Source organism: Bidens hawaiensis, unplaced genomic scaffold (assembly GCF_021521415.1).
Source record: "Bidens hawaiensis isolate Kalapana, Puna unplaced genomic scaffold, B.hawaiensis_p1.1 tig00052441_1, whole genome shotgun sequence".
Taxonomy (NCBI): Eukaryota; Viridiplantae; Streptophyta; class Magnoliopsida; order Asterales; family Asteraceae; genus Bidens; species Bidens hawaiensis.
The window spans coordinates 11394-31733 of NW_027499430.1; the positions used below are offsets into that span (position 1 = coordinate 11394).

Genomic DNA, 20340 nt, shown 5'->3' on the forward strand with positions numbered 1-20340 from the left:
CACCTCCTTTATGCGGGCAATTTTAGTGTTATCGACATATATTTTAGTATATTGGATTAACTTGTCGATCGAGGAAATAACGTTAGAAATTAAATGAGTTAGTTGGTGCGGGAGTGCGGGCTCGATGTAATTCTAATGTTACTTGAGCTTCATTATTGGAATTTATACATGGGTTTGAGTATTTATTTATTTATTTATTTGGACTTAAGTAATATGTGAAGTGAGCTTAATTAATTTTTGGGCTCGTGTGGGAATTGATCAAATAAATTGATCGATGTATTTTCCCCAGGGGATTATTCTTCTCGACCGGAAGATATAAACAAAGGAGACGGTTGCAACACAAACCATCAAATCTATTTATGTGCACCCATAAATAGATTTAACTGATAACGATCACATGATTTCGAGAATGACCAGGGTTTCAATTTCTTCATATACAATAGTATACAAGTTAATAAACATACAAACGCATATTTAGTTGACATCTAAAATAATAAATGAGAAAAAATGCCATAGATACAAAAGTTCTCTTATTTGATTGATACTAAGCTAACTTTTTTAATGAAAGGTCTCTTATTTTGCTCGGCCCTGAAATAAACAAAGAAAAAAACATCATATACCCTTTATTCAAACCTATTAAATTAATATTTTAATTATACTATTGCATAAACTATAACTAGGGATTTAAAAGAGTGTATGCTTTAAGAGTTTAACATAACCTGTTTAATCGGAAATGGTAATTGAAAGTATGCTTCCGGTTCCGACTTCCGTATTCAACATTGGAAAAGTTTTCAAGCAAAGAAATTCAACAGGGGCGACCTGAGAACACATGAAAACTTCGTTCTTAATTATTAAACATTTTTCATGTGTTCTCGTGTCACACCTATTGAATGCCCCTGCAATTCGTTATTGTGGATTTGTGATGATCGTGTACATATTATTTATAACAAATGGTCAATTGTGTACTACAAATTGTATGGTACTTCATTGCTCGATATCAGTACATATCGCATTGTACTGCATGTACTTCTACATCCAATATCGGCTAATCATTAGCATTTTAACTTTATTTTTTTCAACACAATTGTATCAAGTAATATAGAGTAGCATATTTTGAATCATATACCAACATTTATTCTTCATAAGGTCAAATCCTAAATTCTATATTTTTTTTTAATTTTTAAAATTTTTTCTTTGAACAACTTGAATTAAAGAGCCTCCCCCCGGTTACGACTAAGTAACTGAGTTTTTTAACCACGCTACCCAATTCAGTTTAAACATTACCATTTGGAGAAGAATACCGTAAATCGAAAACCGAAACACATAATCGAGCAACTTTAAACTTATTAGCTAGCTAATTTGTTTTTTTTTTCTTTTTTAAATTAAAACATGTGTTTGCACATAACTAAAATTATTACCAACTATCTGGTGTAGTGGTTGAGATGATATTACTCCTCGTATTTGGTAAACATTTATTTTCAGTTCTTTAGGCGTGCTCCTTTTCCTTTATTAAAAAATAAAATAAATCACTTTAATTAAAACCACACCTCCCTGGTTTGAAAATCCTAACAAGGAGGATAAACAAAAAAGCAATTGCATATTAAATAGCAGGGTTAAAACTCAAGGCCAACTTTTTACTAAAAATATTTTTTATGTTTCGTCATCAAGATTTGAAAGTTATTCATCAATAACACGTTTAATCGATAACACCTTCTGGCCCTTACTAACCTTCGCCACTGAACATAATAACTAAGTCGTAACATCTTTTTTTAACAGCGTTTTTTCCGAGTTTATCTGCAACATGTATTCAACCATCCCTTGCTATTTAACACTTTAGGTCCACCTCGAAAACGCCCCTAGGCGAAAACCACCACTAGACGAAAACCCCAGCAACCAATAAAACCCCAACTATAAACACACCATGATTCATAGCAGGTAAATCAACCCGAGTTATCCCAACCCATACGTATTTACTATTTCTTATTTTAACTCTTAAAAGACACCGTTACCAGTTCTCAAGCTAATTAAGGGCACGATAAATACACCATGATTCATCTCAGGTAAATCATGCCAACCTATATGAAGAGGTAGGTCCCAGCAGAGACCAGTTGGTCCCGCAAGACTCACCTTGAACAGGGACGTCTGCGCAAAGGCCATCTGCTCCCGCAGGACCCACCATGCTCATAGGATCTTACGCGCAGTACACAAGCTGAACACGCAGGGAAAGCCTCCCAATGGTGAAGTACCCTGCCTATTCCCGCAGTTGCGGATACAAGCCATCAGGGAAGGCTACCCGCAGACAGCAGGGCTACACGCACAAGACACTAGCTACTTCAGTAGTCACATGAAGGAATGAGCAAGGCGGGAACAATCCCGCCTAAATGAGCCAGTCTGATTCTGAAAGATCTTTTGTACCATACCTACCAAGGTATGGATAGGACAGACGATCTGACCAGAACAGCCCATGAGCCAATCACAGGGTGACAGCTCATCGACAACAGGGCGAGGAGGAGCACCCTCTAGTACTGTTTGTCACTATTAGCCGCTGCCTACTCACCAACCCTTACTGAGGAGCATGCGCGGCCTACAGTTGGTGGAATAGTGTTACTGTTGGCCTTAACCTATTCACCAACCAGCATGGCCTGCGTACAATCCACAGTAAGTAGGACGTGCATAATCTACAGTTGGTGGAATAGTGCAGCCGACTTTGTTACTGTTGGCCGTAACCTGCCCACCAACCAGTATGGCCTGTGCATAGTCCACTGTTGGTTGAACAGGAATACTATTCAGCCGGCTGTACCTTCTAGGAAACCTACCTTCGGCTATAAATACTCCAATATCTTGGAATGGTAAGATCATCTGCTATCCAGTTATCTAGCAATCTCTTAATATACACTTATATTCAGAGCAACCTAGTCTGATTCTCACGCCGGAGGGTGGTCACAAGGAGGAACTCCCCCCTTCTCAGTGACGAGCTTACGGTGTTTGTTTTGCAGGTCTCCTGAAGAACAGCCTTCTCAGCTAGACCTCATCCGTGGGAAACATTACTTAACCCCCAGATTATCTATAATCTGTACCGGGTCACCTAGTGTTTCTTCATTGGCGCCATCCGTGTATAAAAGCTAGAACTACTTTAGTTTTTTCACAATTTATGAAGAAATGGTTAACGTTACTCCGGTTCAAAGGCCAGTAACCGACCAAGAAACCCCGGTAACAACCCCAGCAACTGGGGGGAACACCGGCGGTTATACAATCCTTACGAACACTACCCCGACTACCCAAGCCGGGGCAAGTGGAGTAAATATTCCATTGGGGTTCTCCGATACCCAACTGGAAAAACGAACGAAGGTTCCTCGCCAAACACTAGATCAAGTGAAGGCATGGGCCGAAGCACGGCAAAGAGAATTCCAAGCCGAATTGGACGAACGCTTGCGTTCAGTTCAACAGGCTGACGAATTCGCCAGTACTCGCCAACACCTCAATATGAGCAGTGACTGCGAGTACTCAGACGACGAGTTGGAGTCCGACACCGACGCGAACCCTCGCCATAAGGCGAAAGGGAAGCGTAAGGAAACGGACGTCCAACCAAAAAGGAATTTTGGGGAAGCCTTTAAACCAATCGTGGAGAGAAACCCGCGTGACTTTTCCAAAACATTTAGACCAACTGCTACAAATGCAGGGAAGTCAAAGTTCGCAAGGGACATTGCGGAAGCAATCGCCCCGAGAAGTGCCAAACAAATGTCCAACATTGGCACTTACGATGGTCTATCCGACCCAGACGACCATTTGAACAGGTTCATTGCGGGGGCTACCGTCAGCAACTGGACGGAACCCACGTGGTGCTACATGTTCCAGATGACTCTGGTCGGAGCGGCCAGGGCATGGTTCGATCGTTTACCGATCCATCACATATATGACTGGGCGGACTTTCAGAACAAGTTCAGCCAGCATTTCAGCCAACAGAGGAAGTACACTGAAGAGCAGTGGACGATCCTTAACTGCGTGAGAGAGGAGGATGAATCTCTACTAGACTTCATCACTCGCTTCAACTCCAAAAAGCTTAGTCTCGGCAACATAAGTGAAGATCTGGTTCGCGCCGCCTTCATCCAAGGCGCCGAATACCCAGAACTTATCCGCACATTGACGGGTAAGGATGGCATGCCATCAACTTGGGATGCCATCATGACGGCGGCAAAGCGCTTTGCCGAGACGGAAAAGCAACTGGGAAGAGATCTTCCCCAGAGTACACACCTCTACACGCAGAGGACCAGAGAGAACAATGTCCGGATCGCCCGGCAGAACAAAAAGAGGAGGCTAGGTATTTGGCAGTCAAGGGTAAACTTTGACACCTCATCCAGCTCTCGCCCTCTTGTTGGCGGAAGGGACAACACACACCCTTCAAACCGAAAACACCGGTGGACGCCACTCACGAAGAGCGTCACGGAGATATTTGCCACGGAAAAATTGCCATGGCCTAAAGCCCCATTGATCCGGCAGAAACCTAATGCGGATCAAAGCAAATCCTGTGATTTCCACGGGACAAAGGGTCATGGTACTGAAGAGTGCACATCCTTGAAGGATATTATTGAGACATTTGTCAAGGACGGAAGGCTTGCACATCTTGTGGCATCGATCAGGAAGGGAGGAAGGAATGACAACCGGTACAGAGGTAACGGACGAAAGCCCGTCGATATCAGCATCAACATGGTTCATGGCAAGGTCAGAGGAAGAAAAAGACGGGTGGCAGAACCATGCGCGTGGAAGGAAGCTGAGGTGCGCTTCCCGCGAGTGCCAGGAGGCCCCAGCAAAGAAGGCCCCATCGTCATCAGAAGCCAGCTGGGGCACTACATCACTTCACGCACTCTTGCTGACAACGGCGCTTCGTCGACAGTGATGTACAGACAGTTCTTTGATAAGCTGGATGATGAAGACAAAGAACGCTTGGAAACGGTCTACGCTTCAATGGAAGGGTTTGACGGAAGTACAGAAACACCCCTGGGTATCCTATCTTTCCCCGTTACTCTTACTGATGGGAATCATTCACGCACAGAAGACGTGGATTTTGTCGTAATGAAAAAGCCACATCATACGTACGACATCCTATTCGGAAGAGACGGGATGGCAAGATTCAACGCCGTGGTATCTTCAGTCCATGGCATGATGGGATGGCCAACAGCTGAGGGTGTAGCAATGATCTCTGGCATTCCCCAGGTATGCATTGCATCTGTTTCATCTAAACCCAAACCGAAAAAGGCTAAACCAACCATCACTGAACCAGAAAAATGGGCCTTCAATGGCAAATACCCCGACCAGGCCGTTACCATTGGACCAACAATCGTTGATCCCACCCGCACCTTACTCAAACGCTTACTGCAGAAAAACGCTGACATCTTTGCGTGGGCACCAGCTGACATGACTGGTGTACCCCGAAGTAAGGCGGAGCATAAGCTCAAATGCGATCCGGCTGTTACGCCAATCGTACAAAAGCGCAGAGTAATGGGGCCTGAACAAACTAACGCGTGTAGAACCCAAGTCAAGGAACTCCTTGACGCAGGCATCGTACGCGTTAGTAGATATCAAACATGGGTTGCAAATCCCGTAATGGTACCGAAGAATGACAAACAATGGCGCATGTGCATAGATTTCAAAGATTTGAACAAAGCATTCCCCAAAGATTGTTATCCGTTACCAGAAATTGATCTCAAAGTGGATTCGTTGGCACCATTCCGCCTTAAATGCTTCTTGGATGCGTATAAGGGGTACCACCAAATCCACATGGCCATTGATGACCAGGACAAAACCGCATTTCGGACGCCCGATGGTACATTTTGTTATAAAATGATGCCATTCGGACTTAAGAATGCAGGGTCCACGTACCAACGACTAATGGACAAAGAGTTTCATGCCCAAATCGGGAGAAACTTGGAAGTCTATATGGATGATTTGGTCATCAAAAGCCTCGAGCCTGAGGCGATGTTGAAAGACATTGAAGAAACTTTCAACACGCTCCGAAAGATAAACATGAAGCTCAACCCGAGCAAGTGTTCATTTGGGATGGAAGAAGGGAAGTTCTTGGGAGTCATTGTTACTAAAGATGGCTTTAGAGCGAACCCTGAAAAGGTCGAAGCCATTGTTAAAATGGAATCACCTACCACCATCAAACAGGCTCAGACGCTGAATGGACGACTAGTCGCACTTAATCGCTTCTTGGCAAACCATGCAGATAAGTCGTTTCCTTTCGTGTCAACATTGAGAAACTGCTTGAAGAAAACGCACTTCCGCTGGACACCAGAAGCGGAAGCAGCTTTTCAGGAGATTCGGTCACGCCTGATCGAACTCCCAACACTTACAGCACCACAAGCGGGAGAGGAGTTAATCCTATACCTTTCCGCAACAGATAGAGCAACCGGGGCAGTCCTGCTAGTAGAACGAAAGGGCATCCAGATGCCAATCTATTATGTTAGCCGTGTACTAACAGACGTAGAAACCCGGTACTCTACCCTCGAAAAATTAGTCTTAGCACTTATACATGCTTCACGCAGGTTAAGACGATATTTCCAGGGCCACCCAATCACCATTCTCACCAACTTCAAACTCTCAAACGTTCTAGGCAAACCCGAATTATCGGGACGTCTAGCCAAATGGGCAATTGAATTGGGAGAATATGCAATTAAGTACAAGCCAAGACCAGCCATAAAAGGCCAGGTCCTGGCCGATTTTATTGCAGAAGTCCCCGCTTCGCGGGAGAAAGAGTGCCAGGAGGAGGCTCAACCCTCCCCAGCACAGGACGTCAATGATGTCTGGCGACTCTATACTGATGGAGCAGCCAGTAACGAGGGTTCAGGCGCAGGGTTAAAATTAACCAACCCAGCGGGCCAAGAATATACTTACGCTATTCGGCTGGACTTTCCAAGTACGAATAACGAAGCCGAATATGAAGCATTCTTGGCCGGTTTGAGAATTGCGCGTAAGATGGGAGTGAAAAACTTGGAAGCCCATGTGGATTCCATGCTGGTGGCCAACCAAATAAATGGAACATACACGGCTGTGAACGACACCATGGCCCTGTACCTCGCCCAGGCAAAAACCCTTATGCGTGATTTTAGTGATTGCAAAGTCATACATGTCAAGCGCAGCGAAAACAAATCTGCGGATGCGTTAAGCAAGCTTGCATCACTAGCCTTCACCCACCTGGGAAAGGACATCCGCATTGAACTCCTCGAAGCGCCATCAGTCCCGCACAAGGAAATTTGTGTCATCCAAACCAGTACAGAAACGTGGATGACACCAATAATAAATTACCTTGCAGCAGGAATACTACCAGAGTCAAAAACACAGGCAAGAAAACTACGCTGTAAAGCACTGAATTATCAACTCGTTAATGACATCCTTTACAGACGTAACTTTCTTGGCCCACTCTTGAGATGCGTGGACAACCAAGATGCCAACTACCTCCTAAGGGAAGTACACGAAGGCATCTGTGGGGTACACGCAGGTCCCCGCGCTGTTGTAGCCAAGCTAAACAACGCGGGATACTTTTGGCCAGGGATGCATACGGATGCACTGGCATACATCAGAAAATGCAGGTCTTGCCAGCTTTACGCACCTAACACGCATCGCCCGAAAAACGAACTGGTTCCAGTCACTTCTTCGTGGCCATTTCAGAAGTGGGCCATCGATGTGACAGGCCCATTTCCTACAGCAGCAGGAAATGTTCAGTTCCTAGTGGTAGCCATCGACTACTTCACCAAGTGGATAGAAGCAAAACCTTTAGCCCAAACAACCGCAAAGCATATCAAAAAATTTATTTGGGAATTTATAATTTGTCGTTTTGGACTTCCACAGAATTTGGTGAGCGATAACGGCACCAACTTTGCTGACAAAAAGCTACAACAGTGGCTAAAAGAACTTCAAATCACCCACACCTTTACCTCAGTGGCACACCCGCAAGGAAATGGTGAGGTGGAAAGAGCAAATAAAAGCATCGTCGAAGGCATAAAGAAAAGACTCTTGAAACACAGATCCGGCTGGGTGGACGAGCTTCCGCACGTCCTTTGGGCAAACAGAACGTTGAAGAAGGCCAGTACGGGAGAAACCCCGTTCAGCCTCACTTATGGCACTGAAGCCATGGTCCCGGTCGAAATTGGTCTACCCTCACCAAGGGTCTTGAGTCAGCCAGAAGACAATGATGCGGAAAGACGGTTGGATCTTATGCTAACCGAGGAACGCAGAGACTTAGCCGCAGTGCGTGAAGAGAACTACAAACGACAAATGCAAAAATACTACAACACGCGGGTAAAACTCTGCAACTTCAAGGAAGGAGACTACATACTGCGTAACAACGAGGCTTCGAACCAAGAACGCCCAGGAAAGTTGGCCCCGATCTGGGAAGGGCCATACGTTATCAAACAGGTTCTGGGAAAGGGCGCATACCGGCTCGAAAGGCTCGATGGCACTCCCATCCCAAGAACATGGAATGGAGCTCAATTACGCAAATGTTATATGTAGATCAATTCCAAAACTTGTAAAGAAAAGGCCAAGAGCCACTTCTAATGGAAATGATTCTCCTTTCATAATGTGTTTACCTTTATCCTTATGAACTCCCCACTGGTGCCGGTATTTACCGCATAAATGAGGAGAAGTAAGTCATTGCGTGTGGAAGGCGGCAAAACCCGCATAAACACAACGTTAAAAATAAGGGAAACCTACACGCAGGTATGATGTAAGTAAAGTTTAGCCATCTTTGTAAGTGCAAGTGACGGTTTTATCCGCACAATCACAAATAAGGAAGCAAAACTTCAAACTATCATCTACCACGTTCAAAGGTTATCCTAAAAAAAAAAAAAAAAAAAAAAAAAAAAAAAAAAAAAACTTAGAAATAAGGATAAGGAAAACCTACACGCAGGTCAGGTATGGGTAAAGTTTAGCCATCCTACCAAGTGCAAGTGACGGTTCAACCCGCACAATCACGAAAGAGGAAGCAAAACTTTAACCCACTATCAACCACGTTCAAAGGTTAACTTATCCTAAATACTTAGAAATTTCGAGGAAAAATGAGGAAAACCTACACGCAGGTCAGATGACGGTTAAAATTTAGCCATCCTACCAAGTGCAAGTGACGGTTCTACCCGCACAATCACGAAGGAGGAAGCGAAACTTTAACCCATCATCAACCACGTTCAACAGGTTAACTTATTCTAAAAAACTTGGAAAATTGCTAACTTAAACTAAGTCATGAGCTTATAAAGCAAGGAATCCAAAGAAGGAAATAACAATCTTATCCGCAAAAAGATTTATATTTCAATGATATATTACAAGAATGGCCGGGTTACTACCCGCCTGAAAGAGAATCTATACAAGTCTATCTTAGCAATGGAAAGGGATCTTCAGGATCAAGCTTCAGGGCCGCTTCCACTTGGACCCGCTCCGTCAGAAGAACGGGGTGGTTCGAGGAACGCTTTGAGGACAGCTAACCCATCATCAGCAGCAGCTACTTCGTCCACCTTTTCCACCACTGGATGCGGGAAGGCGGCGTATTGGTTCAATGCTTGATCATAAATGGCTTCGGTATCCACATCGAACAAAGGGAAGTTGGAAGGCGGGACGCCTTTCTCAACAAACCCTAGACCAAGCAGGAAGCCGGCCTTTTCCCCATCCTCATGAGAAGCGTTGAGGGCTGCGGTCATAGCATCATCGTAAGAGGTCTCTGAAAAGACCCGACGCACAACCTACAAAGAAAAATTAAAAGTATTAAAACCTTTTCTTACAAAAGAAAAGCGAGAAGATAAAGCTAAACATACCTAAGGCAACGCTTCTCGAAGAAGCCATTGGAGGGCAGCTTGAGCTTCGTTATGGGCGCGTTCGGCTTCGCTCTTGTTAAGGTTGGCAAGTAAAACTTCCTTTGCGGCAGCCTCTTCGACGCCCTTAAGCTTCCGCTCGGTGTGGTCAAGCACCCCTCTTTGGTCCAAGATTTCCTGGAGTTTCTTGGCATCTTCCATTGCCAAGGCATCATGAGCGCGTTGGAGAGCCTCTAATTTGGCCTTGAGCTCCTCATTCTCCACACGCAAAGGCTCAGCAATGGCTTCAGCCTTGGCAGCCCTCTCGGTTGCGTTTCGCGCAGTCTCCCTGGCCAGCCGAAGCTGTTCATTCACAGCTTGGGCAGCCTTGGAGCGGGCCTCGAGTCGCGCCTGAACTTCAACCTCGAGGGCCTTGAAGGCCTTCTCCTTGTCGGCGGCAGCTGCCGCCAGCTGTTGGTTCTCCTCCCGGAGAGCACGCGCCTCAGATACGTCCTTGGCGCGAGCTGCTTTCAACTTGTCGTTTTCACGACAAAGCAGCTCGACGCGCGGCTGCATCCGGGCTTGGAGAACCCGAAGCTCATTGGTTAGCCTACCCTCCTGGTAGCTAGCCATGGCTTCCCCCAACGCACCATGAGGAGCAGCGTGGCGAGCCCAGTCCACGCACTCCACAGGGGTACGAAGGGTTGTTCCTCGGCGTATGTTCCATCGCGGAACATACACTTCATTGGAATCCGACACTGCAAAATAAACAAAGGCAGTAAGGAAAAGATGATAAAAAACATAAGGGAAAAAAAAAGGAACCCTACGCACCTGTAGGGTCAATGACAGGCCGATAGCCGCCAAACCCATCACCTGAACCTAAAGGAAATCCATCCAACAGGTCAGGCAGACGGGAAGGGGGCAAAGATCGGCGGGAAGCCCTGCGCGTACCTGATGGTCCGGCCGTAGGTGCCGGTGGCGCGGGCATGGTGGCAGCCGCCGTGGTCGCCGTTGTGGTCGCCGCCGCGGTCGCCGCCTCCTCAGCAGCAGCAGTAACCGCCGGCTCCGTGAAGGATGCTGTAAAAATCGCACTCACGGCCGGCGGTGACGTCATCTCAGCCGGAACAGTTGGCTCAAAGGAACGAGCAACTGGACCAGCGGATGCAGGCGCAGGCGCCTGGGTCGACGCCTCAGGAAGGCTGACCGAGCCTACCGTCATTGGCGGGGAGGTACTCCCCTGCGCTTCACCCCGGAATGCGTCAACATCCACGCCTGCACAAAGAAGAAAGTGTTAGATAAATTTAAGAAGTAATAAATCTGCAAAGACATTATGATTGTACTTACGGGTTTTCTTGACCCTGAACGTACGGACGGGCGGGGAGGAACCCGATGGAGCCGGCCTCTTGGTACCGGTCACCGTCGTCTTCGTTGGTTCTCCGGAGGTAACGGTCGTAGCCTCCGGAACAGTGGTCTTCTCACCACCGGGCTTCCCCGCCACCTCTTCACTATCTGACTCCGAGTCAGATAGAACCACCGGACCAGCCGTGGAGGCCTTCTCCTTCCCTTTCCCGCCGGCAGCAGCTTTCTTCTTCCGCACCAATGGAGGAGCATCTGAGGATTCCTCAGAAGAAGACAGGTCAAGAATTCCAACAGCGGGTACAGCATTAAGGGGTTGAGGAAAGAATATCGCCTTACCTGGCCGCCGGTGGCTCAGGATCTCGTGGCCCAGCGGATAGACCTCCACAAACCGATCCGCTGTTTGCTCCAGGATGAGCAACTCGCCCTCGTCCAAAGCACGAGTACCCATCCGCGCGGGATCGTCGGCTTCCCGCGGAAACAGAAGCGACTCCAAATCATTTCCCTCTGAAAGAAAAGAAACAGTTAGAAGACAAACTTGTATCAAAAAAGAAAAACAAGACATACCATAGGGAATAGAGTTCAAACCGTATTCGAGGAGGATGGGAACCAGAGACGCATCTTTCCACACCCGGCTCATCCCTAACATGACCATCCCGGACTCCGCAAACCGGTAAACCGGAGATTGGATCCGGGATATCTTCGAAAACCATTCCGCCTCCTGGTAGTTGGGGGCGTGAAGGCTCGGTATCGCTTGGCCATTTTTAAACTTCATGGCAAGGGGGATGGCGCGGGCAGAAATGTAGAAGAATTCCTGCTTCCACGCGCGAAGACTGCGCTCGGTGTCGCAAATCTTCAGACCCTTAATACGGGTCGTCAGGGTGTACCACCCTTGGATGCACCTCCAGGTATAGAAGGTCATCAGGCGGTCCACATGGGGCTCGATGCCCAAAATCCGGCACACCCACTCAAAATGGCGAATCTTGGCGATCGTCATGGGGTGCAGCTCGGTCAAATGGACACCGTGCCTCTCAAGGACACGGTAAACAAATTTTGTCAATGGGAATCTAAGATTCCCATAGACAAAAAATGCAGCATAAACCCCGATCTTGCCACTGGGGGCATCGTACACGGTCTGGTGGGATTCAGGAAACTCAGGCTCGAGATGATCGAGCATGAACTTCCTGACAACATACCGGTACTGATCGCCGGGCAGAGCACACTGGCACTCACCAGCAGTACCCCTGTCGTCAGCTATAGCTTCAGCATCACGAGAGGACATTTTTGCAGAAAGAAGAGTGATTTCGGGAAAATGCTTGCCTGAAAAAGGGTAGTATTTGCCGGAAATCACTACGAAGAAGAAGAAGAGTGAAAAGTGTGAATTGCAAATAACCCTCTCCCCCTTTATATAGTAATCGCAATTAATGCGGTGAATTTAATGCGGAGGAGAGAGAAATCAAAGGTGCAATGAAACTATGACACGTGGCAAAAAGCAAGCTGGCAACAGCTGTTGAAAGGACGTGTGCCAGTAATTTCGCGGCCAAGCGCCCGAAAAATCATGCCCACGCGCCTGAAAAAGCGACTGGAATGACCATGTTCTGTCACGTCACCATAACTTCCTGCACGTCCTGACACAGTCAGAAGAAACCGTCACACGACGTTTCAGATGTTTGGACTGTTCTTATCCTCACCAACCTTTCGAATTTCAAAATTCAAAATTCAAAAAGATTCAAAAGTAAGCGGGAAAATACCCCTTACCTTGGCAACCAAGTAACCATAAGACGGATGCGGGTACAGTGTTAAGGCAAAACCTTCCACATACCTAGCACCCGCAGGGAATTGAAGCCAAGAATACCCCGGCAACAAAGTAACTATAAGACGGGTGCGGATACAGTGTTAAGGCAAAACCTTTCACGTACCTAGCACCCGCAGGGAATTGACGCCAGGAGTACCTTGAAAGTAAAGTAACCGTTAGACGAGCGCGGGTACAGTGTTAAGGCAAAACCCTTCACATACCTAGCGCTCGGCAGGGAATTGAAACCAGGAAGGATCTTCTGGGCAATGCTTGTGGAAACGAAAATAACATCCCCGCATAGCGGGAACGTCGAGAACTACATTGTTTGAGGCTCCAGGATGGAATTGGTGGTTTAAACATAATTGATCACTATGTTCAAAACCACTAAAACCTCAAGGAGAATCCACACAAGTGAGACTCAACGCTCCTGACTTGCGAGAAGGTTACATACCTACCCGCATCATACCCAAAGATCAAGCAAAAAAATCGGGAATTTTTGCAAGTGACATTAGGAAACCCGCGGGAAGAATCCCCACGGAGAATCTTAAAACTAGAAACCCTTTTCAAAACCCCTTGCTCAAAGTCCAAAAGTTCACCTCACTTTATTAAACATTCATGAGAAGAACATTGGACTGGGGGGACTTGAAGAGGTAGGTCCCAGCAGAGACCAGTTGGTCCCGCAAGACTCACCTTGAACAGGGACGTCTGCGCAAAGGCCATCTGCTCCCGCAGGACCCACCATGCTCATAGGATCTTACGCGCAGTACACAAGCTGAACACGCAGGGAAAGCCTCCCAATGGTGAAGTACCCCGCCTGTTCCCGCAGTTGCGGATACAAGCCATCAGGGAAGGCTACCCGCAGACAGCAGGGCTACACGCACAAGACACTAGCTACTTCAGTAGTCACATGAAGGAATGAGCAAGGCGGGAACAATCCCGCCTAAATGAGCATGTCTGATTCTGAAAGATCTTTTGTACCATACCTACCAAGGTATGGATAGGACAGACGATCTGACCAGAACAGCCCATGAGCCAATCACAGGGTGACAGCTCATCGACAACAGGGCGAGGAGGAGCACCCTCTAGTACTGTTTGTCACTATTAGCCGCTGCCTACTCACCAACCCTTACTGAGGAGCATGCGCGGCCTACAGTTGGTGGAATAGTGTTACTGTTGGCCTTAACCTATTCACCAACCAGCATGGCCTGCGTACAATCCACAGTAAGTAGGACGTGCATAATCTACAGTTGGTGGAATAGTGCAGCCGACTTTGTTACTGTTGGCCGTAACCTACCCACCAACCAGTATGGCCTGTGCATAGTCCACTGTTGGTTGAACAGGAATACTATTCAGCCGGCTGTACCTTCTAGGAAACCTACCTTCGGCTATAAATACTCCAATATCTTGGAATGGTAAGATCATCTGCTATCCAGTTATCTAGCAATCTCTTAATATACACTTATATTCAGAGCAACCTAGTCTGATTCTCACGCCGGAGGGTGGTCACAAGGAGGAACTCCCCCCTTCTCAGTGACGAGCTTACGGTGTTTGTTTTGCAGGTCTCCTGAAGAACAACCTTCTCAGCTAGACCTCATCCGTGGGAAACATTACTTAACCCCCAGATTATCTATAATCTGTACCGGGTCACCTAGTGTTTCTTCACTATACATATATTACCGTTTATTACTTCCAGTTGTTAAGAAACTATTTCTAGGTTTCACACGCCAGATGTTGATCGTATTTACCAGTTCTCACACCTTGATTCATCTCAGGTAAATCATCCTGACTCGTACCAATCTATGCATAGACGAATGTACTATTGCTTACTTCCAACTCTTAAGAAACTTATACTAATTCTCACGCCAATGTTAATCGCTGTAAACAACGCATCATTTATAGAATAATATTTTATTTTGTGACTGATTTAATATAAACGAAAACTTACTAGAAAAGCAAGCAAGAGTATATTATATGTTTATCCTTCCTAGTTACAATCAATCAGTCTGGAGCCAAAATATATCATCCATCCATCCACCTAGCACCACAATATACTAATAATAATTTACAGAGTAAACATCATCGTTTCTCCTTAAAACACTTTCATTTACATCATAATCATAAAGCAAATTTAGTTTCAGATACTCATAAAGGCCTCATCGTCATCACCCAGCAACGCATCGAGGTCAATCAAATCCTCATCAAAGTCTACAGCTTCTTCTGAACTCTCCAAAGCCTTATCATACACAGCCTGCCCACACTCAACAATTATAACCAACTAGTAACAGTTTATCATCATCAAAAATGCACAAAATAGTAAAATTCAACTGACCCATTTCACTCTCAGAGAAAATTATTCAGTACAAAACCAATTAAAGCACAAACCAAACCGACACCATTTTAAACCCTAAAAATGCAACTTTTCAAACTTGGTACCCAAACCTGTTACCTGGGGCAAACCACAGGGACCCATCTTTGTAACTAACTCCCAATTTAAAAAAATAAAAATTGTTCAGTTTTTGTGGTTGGAACCGAAAACCAAACCAAATTCAAATTCTGTAACTCCAGTCGATTTTCAGTTAGGACCGAAAAAAATCATATAACCCAAAAACCGAACTGATAAACGAATACCCGTAAAAGTGTCGCTTAAAAACACGCTAATGAAACGTACCTTGCTTTCTTGCATATCATTAACAACATTAAGCAATCTACGATACTGATCTCTTGCCTCAGGATACTGAACCATAGATTTAACCCTTGCGAGGGCCTTTTGTAAACGCTGTTCAGTTTGTTTCCTGCCTTCCTTGAAAAAATCATCATCTTCCTCTTTTGATGGATTAGCAGCTTCGTTTGCACCTTCAGTAACTGCTTCGGGTTTAAAACCTTTCAAACCCCGCCCCTTACGCCTCCACCGCAATATTACTTTGTCGAGTATTCCAACCGACCATACTATCTTTTTGTAGTTTTTTCTTACCTGGTGCCCTCTAACGTGCGCCTAGATAAACAGGTGTTAAACAAGTTGTTAACATAAACTTGTTTATGAAATGGTCAAATTAGCAAAACTAAAGGAAACAAACTAACCGGAACAAAATTCTATTTTTAACACACAATGCATTAGTCAAACTACATATACTATAACTTATGAAATTTGGGTTATAATTTACGTATAATAAAGTTTGGGCTTTAATTTAAGCAAGCTGACAAACGAGTCAAAGAGCCAGCTAAATGAGCCTAACGAGACAAGGTCACCTTGGCTCAGACCCCGCTTGTTTACAAAATGAGGCGACTCGTCTCAACTTTATCAGCGAGCCGATGTGGGCAAGCTAAGAGCTTTTTGAACAACCCTACTTGGTACATACATAATTTGAAATCACAGTTTACCTGAATCTTAACAATTCTTTGCCTCATCATAAGAAAATCTTTCCTCCCTTTCCAGCTACGAAACTTATTCTGTATACGAACTGCAGCAGCATGCACCGGCTCATCATGCTGACCCACTTTGGATGTCTTCAAAGCAAGGAGTGAAAGGGCCTTCTCATCGGACAACCCAAACTCACTTCCACCACGCTCTTTTAACTGCTTCTTTTGAAACGATTGCACTCTGAACACTTGATGGATTCTAGCAGCAGCTTGAGTTGCATTACAAACAGCAGCTAACGAGTCTTTCAATGATAGCCCGTCACCATAAATCACTGGAGTAGGAGTTCGTTCAGTGACAGTTTGCACGCCTATTGAGGCAGAGGCGTCATTATTGCCGTCCTTGTTGGCGTCTTTTAGCTTAAGAAGTTGCAGGTGTGTGCTTAAGGCGGCTTCAGCACAGTAGCCTGCGATTCCTTTGTTTCCCTTGCTGGCTGCCAGGTCAGCAGGTGTTTTGCCTGAGTATCTTGGGGTTGGATCTGTTAACGCTCCAGCTGCTGCGCCTTGTGATATCAGAAAAGCTACCGTACGCTCTCTGCAAAACCAAACAAACACTGATCTTTATTGCTAGAAACAGATAATCAAGGACAAGATAATCAAATCGTAGAACATTTAATCAGATAATTTGCTGTAATAAAACCGACTGTAGAAGAGTCTTATGAAATTTGATGCCGACCTACTGTTTGAATTCGTAAAAGTCAAATGATTAGATGTTTAAGTGTGAAAAACTACAATTATTTGATGATGCAACACTGTAACAGATCAAATGACCAGAATTGACTCTTGTTAAGAAAAAGGGACAACATTATTGTGAAATGTGAGTCAAGTCTCTCCAAGTAAGCAATAGGGGTGTAAACGAGCCAAGCCGCTCGTGAGCTACTGGAGATTGGCTCGCTAAAAGCTCTAATTGAGAGCCAGGATTAACTGCTTAAACAAACTCGAACCCGGGTCTAAAAATAAAATTGTTTAATAAACGAATGTGAGCCTGAGCCCAAGCTTCAGTTATCACGCTCGATTTGGCTTGTAAGTCTAAACAACCTATTATTTAAAATATATATCTATAGTATATAAATTTACAACTCATAAAATTAATGAAAATTGATTTCAATTTGAAACAAATTGGGTTCAAAAAGAGAATTGATCTCCATCTCGCACCAAATCACTTTCAATCATGTCATCAAAATATCGTTTTATAATTCCTAAGTCTTAATAACTAACAATTTAATATTTCCATTATTCAAACAGTGTAATACGTGGGATTTCTAACCTAGTTAAATTATATAATATATAAAAAATTATTATAAATGTATACAAATTAATTATTAAATAACAAACAAGCTGAGCTCAAGCTCTCATAAGTTAAATGACTAGTCGAGCTCAGGTTTGTTTACACCCCTAAGGGGTAAATAAGTGTTGCCCCTTTACTCTCAAATAATCAGTTCTGTTGCAGCTAGACTTAAAATTAAATACCCCCTAAATAATCAGAATCTAACAGACCAAACATCATAAGCCGCCTTCAAAAACAGCAACAACCAGATAACAAGTTAAGAAACACAGTAATAGACACGCACACCAACTCTACCTGCCACAAAATGCAGCCCAGTGAAGAGCGGTCCAGCCATTAACATCTCGAAAATTAATACTAACACCCGCCGCAACCGTCGGTGGTATAGCCCAATCATAGCCTAAAGCCCCAGCAAAATGCAACACGCCTTGCCCCTCTTCATCCAACACACTAGCGCCTTTTCCACCTTCAGCCACCTTGTGAACAAGCCACGCGTGCAGCTTCTCCTTTAGCAGTTTCTCAAACAATTGATTCTTAGCTTTTTCAGAAGAAGACTCATCTTCAGATGATGTAAACTTTAGCATCTGGTCCCAATCACTGTTATCCTCATGAATCAATGAACTGAGTTGACTCATCAGTTCGGGGTTGTTAACAGTAGGAACGGGATCTTGAGATCCAAGTGACAATAGTTTCACAAATCGCGTAAGCATTTCATTGTTGTCACCATCCATGTCCTGATTATTATCAACTTGAAATTCAAACTCTCTGACTTCACTGCATGCGAGGCGGTTGGAACATGTGACATAAAAGTGCACACGCCCCGGTTTGTGATCGGGTGTGTGACAACGAAGGACACCATCGGCCACAACCTCTGCAGGGACTTCTAGTTCTCCAAACATACAGGCCCATTGACAGTGTTGTAATTCTTCTTGACTCCTTAAGAATCGGCCCGTTATCAAAACCTGTGTTTAAGGGAAGAGAGAAAGAATGACATCATATTAATCTAAATCTTGAAAACAAGTTACAAAACTTAGGCCTGTAAACGAACCAACCATTCAGTGAACTGTACAGCAGGAAGTAGGTTGATGTTCGTGTATTTAATGAACAAAAGAACATGAATACATGACTATTCGTTGATGTTCATTTATGTTAGTTTATGTTTGCTTATGCATTCATTTAAATAAATTGTTATGGCCATTTCAATACAGTCTAGCTTTATTTTAATATTTTAGGCCCAACAAATTGAAAAATCGATGCTTACTTTTAACTGGTGTTTAGTCAGTCATGTTCATTTATATATGTTCATCTATGTTCGGTTATTTGTTCATGAATAGTCCGTTTATACTATTAACAAACGAACATGGGCACGTTCATTTCCTTAGCGAAGGAACACAAAACAGAAAAACCCAGTTTGTTTACCTTCGTGAACCGTTCATTCATACCATTAGTGAACGAACATGAGCACACATTCATGCATTTCCTTATCGAACAACGCGAACAAGAATACCCCATTCGTGAACCATTCGTTTATAATATTCACGAACGAACATGAACAACCATAAAGTTTGTTTATAATAATTAAACGTAAACTTTTAATTGTATTTTACTCGTCTCAAAACCTGAAAATCATTATTATTATAAGTAAATTTGTTAATCATAAAGTTTGTACCTTGATTTCGGAACCTGCATAAGCCCAGTTTGGAGAAAAGTCAATGATACTAAATAACTGGTCTTGTGATAATGATGGGCCCACATAACTATCCAAATGCACTTGTGGACTAATAATGGAATCATCGACTCCATTTTCATTTTCAACAGCTTCCCAATACGTCCCGGAAGTCGACTGCGCTTGTGACTCCTTCACATCTCCAAGTTCTTTGGTCATCCACCGGTCAAAGCTGTCAAGTTTCTTTAAACCTTCCTTCATTACCTCCAAAAAGGGTGGTTTCAGAGAACCAGATTTGGTTTCATCTAAAATGGGAATTGAATTAGTTTCGAGATTTGGTTTCCTGCCATCTTCATCTGGTAAATAGAACTCAAAGCTTCCTTGCGAAAGAAGCTTATGCTGATCGTTGGTGTTTGTGGTCTCGAACGAGTTGAACATATCAGCGAAGTTAACATCTTCTTGAAAACGAGAGGGGAGATTATTATAACCTGCATCAGCCTGCAAATTTTTATAAAAATACTACTTAGCATTTGTTGAGAAATTCAGACTCTAGAGATGCGTACAAAACCCAAAATAACCGAACCGTAACTGAAATAACCAACATAGCCAAGCCGAAATAACTGGACCCAATCAAAAACTGATGGTTTGGATCTATGTGTTTAAAAAACATATTTCTCCGTTCAGTCTTTGGTTTTGCTATCAACCAAAAACCGAAAAAGCATGAAACAAACCCAATTAAAAACCCAAATCAAAAACCCGATTTTTTGCCTCGATTTTGGTTTTGCTCTCAATCCAATAACCAAACCGAACCCAAAAAAATCGAACAGTTTGGTTTTACGCTGTTATAAACCATTTTTTTGGTTCAGTTTCGGGTTTGCTATCGAACATCAACAAAAAAAATCCTGAGCTGAACCCAATCAAAAACCGACCATTTGGTTTTATTTAGCTAGAAAGCAGATTTTTTGATAAGGTTTTGATTCTGCTATCAACAAAAACACTGAGTCCAACCAAAAAAGAGACTTCTAAGTAATTTATAAAAAATAATAAT

General features: G+C 44.2%; 1 protein-coding gene across 1 annotated transcript; it reads right to left on the reverse strand.

Annotated features, from left to right (window-relative positions):
- Positions 1-15034: 15034 nt before the first annotated feature.
- LOC143599625 (calmodulin-binding transcription activator 3-like) lies at positions 15035-19810 on the reverse strand. The gene is made up of 5 exons (XM_077077537.1): positions 19296-19810; positions 17924-18588; positions 16306-16876; positions 15596-15919; positions 15035-15175 (listed from the first exon to the last, which is right to left on the reverse strand). The coding sequence occupies exons 1-5, from the start codon at positions 19728-19730 to the stop codon at positions 15062-15064; spliced, it is 2109 nt and encodes a 702-aa protein (XP_076933652.1). The 5' UTR covers positions 19731-19810; the 3' UTR covers positions 15035-15061.
- Between the last annotated feature and the right edge of the window lie 530 nt (positions 19811-20340).